At 38.1% G+C, this 5,140-nt stretch overlaps 1 protein-coding gene across 1 annotated transcript; it reads left to right on the forward strand.

The window, feature by feature from the left end:
• Positions 1-246: 246 nt before the first annotated feature.
• Positions 247-4,018, forward strand: LOC128105324 (tripartite motif-containing protein 43-like). The gene is made up of 6 exons (XM_052730368.1): positions 247-654; positions 1,179-1,274; positions 1,811-2,041; positions 2,814-2,836; positions 3,199-3,296; positions 3,906-4,018. Exons 1-6 carry the CDS (start codon positions 247-249, stop codon positions 4,016-4,018), a joined length of 969 nt encoding a protein of 322 aa, XP_052586328.1.
• The last annotated feature ends 1,122 nt before the right edge of the window (positions 4,019-5,140 follow it).

Below are 5,140 nucleotides of genomic sequence, written 5' to 3' on the forward strand. Positions count from 1 at the left end.
TCCAAAAAAGATGCAGGTGGAATGGCTCCGAAGGACATCAGATTAATCTACATTTGTGTCACGAAGAGTGAAAGAGGAAAGACCACAACTGCAATCCTATACTTATCTTGATATTTTCTTACTGAAAAATGAAGCCTACTTTGCCATACACAGTATTAAATCACAACTTGCATCAGTTTTTGTGCTGTTTCTGGCTTCTCTGGGGTGGAATAATAGCAATTCTTCTGCTTTTCTTCCTTCAGAAAAATGGAGTCAGACCTCTCACAATCCTTCCAGAAAGAACTCACCTGCTTCATCTGCCTGAGTTGCCTGACAGACCCAGTCACCTTAAGCTGTGGTCACAGCTTCAGTCGAGCCTGCCTCCACCTTTCCAGGGAAGACATCCAACCTCCTGTCCGATGCCCTTTGTTCAGAGAACAATATGGGAAGGAATTGAGAACTAATATTGTTTTGAAGAAGCTGGTGTCCATTGTCAGACAAGCCAGCCTCATGAAGGACCTGAGCTCTGAGGAGCAAAAGTGTGTGACCCACGAGGATACTAAGATGATCTTCTGTGCTGAGAACAGGATCTTCCTCTGTCCACTCTGCTCAAACTCCCATGAGCACAGAGGACACAGACACTGTCCCATTGAAGCAGCTGCTGAGGATCAAATGGTAAGTGATGCTTCTGAGAGAACTTGCAAGCTGGAGAGAGGTAGGCTTAGAAAACCACAGGAAGATGCTGGTCCTCATTATGACAAAGGCACTGTTTTCTGAATGGTGGTACTTTATTAACATCTAATGAATAAAGGGTGACTAGGAATGTAAACATCCTTTGGGATACCCTGAATGTAACAATCATTTGTATTTTATGATACATTATGCCCAGGTCACTGGAAAGTGCAACAATAACTTGCTATTTTTGAAAAGTGTCTATGGCTGGAGACTGAATTAGGAAAAGTACATGGAAGTCAGGTACAGCCAAACATGTAATCAAAATAATTTATCAATATACCTGAGCAAAAGGGTAAGCTGCATTTTCTAATTCTGTGGGCTCATCTAATATTCATAGCTAGAAAAAGAAAAAAATGAACGATAATTTTGATTCTGGTACTCTCACTACAATAATTGTATTAATTGCCCAAGAGTCTGTCAATCAGTAATATTTTTCAAAATTGATATTCATTGTTTTTTTACAGGACAGACTTTTGAAGCAAATGACATCTTTATGGGAGAAGGTCCAAGAAAATCAAAAGATTTTAGAGGCAGAGAACAGAATGAGAACTCTTTGGATGGTGAGTATGAGAACCATGCTTAAAATAAGCCTGATGCAGATATTTTTAAAATTCGCCATAAGGCCTGGGATAGGATGCTTGGAATATGTGTCCTGCTCACCTCTAATTCTGAGTGTATAATACATCTCTGCTCTTGGAATGAATGGTCTGCTTCTGTAGAAGAGTCTGGGTCTAATGAGTGAATTGCTGACTGTTCTGCACACTGTGTTAGACTTTATGACTACACCGTGAATTCTAATTACTACATGTAGAGTTTCATAACTTTGTGAATATATGAATGATCAATCTTTTTTACAGGCACCTCTGCACCTCTAATATAGGTGTAAATGCATCTTAGGGTTGGATTGCCTGTGTAATTAATAAAGAAGAAATAAATGAAACCAAGGCATTTACATTTTCTGAGGTGTGAAGACAGTCAATCTGAGTATATGCATCAGAGTTATACAAAACATTTGTGGAATTTAAGCATAGGAGGATGAAATGATGGAGGACAAAGTACTTTGCAAATATGATTGGGAATGTCTTTTTTTCTTCAGGACTACTTGACTCTTCGGGAAGAAATGATCAGGACAGAGTATAGGAAACTGCATCCACTCCTCTGTGAAGAGGAAGAGAAACACATTGAGTCTATGAGAAATGAAGGCCAATGTGTTTTAGAGAAACTCAGGACAAGTGAAACCATGATGGTCCAAAAGAGAAAAGAACTAAAAGAAATGTACCAGGAGCTGATGGCAATGTCCCAGGAGCCATGTGTGGTTCTGCTGCAGGTGAGCATGGAGGCCCACCGTGGTGATTGTTATACTAAGATAGCTTTCAATATATCCTGCATTTTTTTAGGGAATTTCCTTTTGAGAAATATTCTGGAGAAACAAAATTCTGTAATAATCTTGAAAGAAGAAACTTTTTGAAATTATGTCCATAGATTCTTCAGGGATTATGTCCTAACTTTTGGCTTTTGTGCCTTGCTTTTCTGATAACTGAAATTAAGTGATTTCTCTTTCCAGCATTCTTTACCTCTGCTTATATATTGTGTACAATATTAAAGTAACCTATGGCTTAACCTTCTGTTTGAGGGCGGTGTTTTTGAGAGTCCTTTAGGAGGTTGGCATTTTGAGAAAGGATCCTATTTGGTAGTACATGATACCTTGCAACTCACAGTAATGCTCAGGCTTCTAATCATGCAATTCTGAAATACACAAGTGAAGCACCATGCAGGGGTGAGGCCACCCTTTTAAAGTATCCTTAGCTAAAGTATCCCTATGGCTTGTAGAGAAGCTCAGGGAAAGTTACCTTTGTAGACAGGTGGGGGTTCAAAAGCAATGTACAGTCCATACCCTTGTCCTTCTGAAATTACTCTTTAGTCTGATTCCATCAATAATTTGAGTTCTGCTAATCTATTTGGTTGGCATCATCTTAAGAAATGAATATAATTTACCAGGATAGATTGGTGTGATGTTGACTGGCATTTATATGAACTTTAGAAACTAACATTGCATTTCATTTCTTCAGATATCTAAGTTTTTCTTGTTTTCTTTGCAGGGTTTGGACGACATGTTCAGAAGGTGAGTTTAGCCATCAGTGCAAGTCCGGATACCCAAAAATATGCTATAAAATTGTCCAAGTTGCCTTAGGAAGTGCAGATGTCTTTTATATAGAAAATACTCAATTGTTTTAGTGTGATATTTTTGGGATTCTTTTATTTGTTTTGTTATTTTTATGTGTGTGTGAGTTTGTGTGCATGTACTTGCACATGTGTGCAGGTCAGAGGACATCTTTCTCCTTCCATCAAGGGTTCCAAGGATTGAACTCAAGTTGTCAGGCTTCTGTAAACTGAGGTGTTTGGCTGAACTTGGAATGAAGTTTTTCCTAATCAGAGTGTGATATCTTTAGCACCACGGAGGTCAATATTTTCTTTTCCTTGCAGAAGTGAGTCAATGCAGCTGAGCATGCCGCAGCCTATTAAGACAGAACTCAATGCCCTACCCATCACTGGACTGACCAAAAGTTACAACCAGTTCCAAGGTGAGTGTCTCCACTGATAAAATGACCAGAGCTAACCTTCAATAATGAAATAACCTTTGCAAATGCAATATTTTAACTCCCCAGAAATATGTCTAGGTAAGTCACATTGTATTGTTATTGAATCCCATGGTCATCTTACAAACAAACCAACAAACAGAAATAGATACTAATATCATGTTGTAGGTAATAGTGCCTGAAAAGAGACTATCATTTGTTCATTGAGTAGAATGGTTATTTCACTCTGGACAGTATAATTCAAAGGAAGTGTAGCCAGTGATGGAGATATTTGATTATTTTCTTTTCAATGTGTTAGAAATTAATTTCTTACATTGCATTTTACTCCATAAATTAAAAAATACACAAGATAAAGATGTTCACACTATTAATCCCAGCATCAAAAACCTAGTGTGTGGAGGACTGCCAATGAGTTTGAGGAGAGTCTGGTCAACATATTGAGTTCTATGCCAGTCTAGGACAAATAGAAAGACCCTATCACCAAAGGAACAAAAAAAATCATAAAATAACTAAACAGACAAAGCCATGTATCATGAGCAATGAAAATGAAACAAATTGATAGGACATGAGGCATTGTCTAAATTCTCCTTGTAGATCTAAAAGTCAATTGTAACCTCACAGGGAAAGAGTATCAGATGAACCAGAGGTTAAAGGAGGACAGATACATTCAGGAATCCACTTCTAGAGCATATTTAGATTCTCCTTGAGTACAAATATGCTCAGTTAGATGCAAATGAAAACACCAATATGAAAGTTATCACTACTTATATCTACATAAAAATAACTTTTCATGTAGATCCATGAGCACAGCCTTTGCTCTGGCCCTTGCTGCAATGCACACATCTTCCCTTAGGCAGGTGTAATTTAAAGTCTTTTCAGCATGCTACCACTCTTTTCTTGTGGAAATCCTTGACATTGGTGTATTTGAGCCAAATTTAACCTCAGGTCTTATCCTTCTCTTTTTAAAATCTCGAATAATCTATGGACCTCTCCTACCTGAGAAATGTAAATGGTCATTTTACCTAAATGTTGTTTCTTCCCACAGTGTGCATTCCCTTACCAAACATAACAATGATCCATCACAAGATAAACCTGTTTAATGCCATGAGAAGATTGAGCTTCAGACCTCACCATAAAGATACATCTGGGGATTATGCTGGATGCTATTCTGCTACCTGGAGATCACAGAGCTTCATCTTAGGGAAATATTACTGGGAGATTGATTTGAAGGACTCTTGGGACTGGGCTGTAGGGGTCTGTAAGGATTCCTTGTTAAGGAATAGAAACCAAGTGATTGAACCTGAAGGTGTCTTTCTTCTTGTGTGTGTGAAGGAGGGTAATGATTACAGTCTCCTCACCACATGCCCAGTATTTCAGCACTATATAGAGAAGCCACTGGGCCGAGTTGGTGTGTTCCTTGATTGTGAGGATGGAAGTTTAAGTTTTGTGAATGTTGCCAAGAGTTCCCTCATACACAAGTACCCTTCTGGCACCTTCAAAAACCCTGTCTGGCCTTACTTCTCCACGGGAAAATCTGAAATCCAGTACCATAGTGATATTTATGTATTCTCTACTGTAATGTTACTTTCGTTATTGCTATTAAATATTCAAATACTATTAAATGAAAAAAATTGTAGACTATATTACCTTTTATCCTGTAGTCCACATATTCCATATAGTAACCTTATTTTCATAGTGAGTTTTGTTTGCTTGTTTTTGTGTACTTGACATTAAATAATTATGCTTAGATACTAAGAGAGCAGTCTTAGAGATTCAGGCTCTGTTTGGCTGTTAAAGCCCCTTTTAAGTGTACTCAGGACCCTCAGCTG

This window comes from Peromyscus californicus, unplaced genomic scaffold, assembly GCF_007827085.1.
Source record: "Peromyscus californicus insignis strain IS unplaced genomic scaffold, ASM782708v3 Scaffold_11__1_contigs__length_118956290, whole genome shotgun sequence".
In the NCBI taxonomy this organism is placed as follows: Eukaryota; Metazoa; Chordata; class Mammalia; order Rodentia; family Cricetidae; genus Peromyscus; species Peromyscus californicus.

Bases quoted from the DNA above. Each gene is read 5' to 3' on its own strand.
- LOC128105324 (XM_052730368.1), top strand. From the start codon at position 247: ATGGAGTCAGACCTCTCACAATCCTTCCAGAAAGAACTCACCTGCTTC. The intron at 1,275-1,810 runs GTGAGTATGAGA...TTTTTTCTTCAG, and splicing joins GAATGAGAACTCTTTGGATG to GACTACTTGACTCTTCGGGA. The intron at 3,297-3,905 runs GTGAGTGTCTCC...TTCTCCTTGTAG, and splicing joins AAGTTACAACCAGTTCCAAG to ATCTAAAAGTCAATTGTAAC.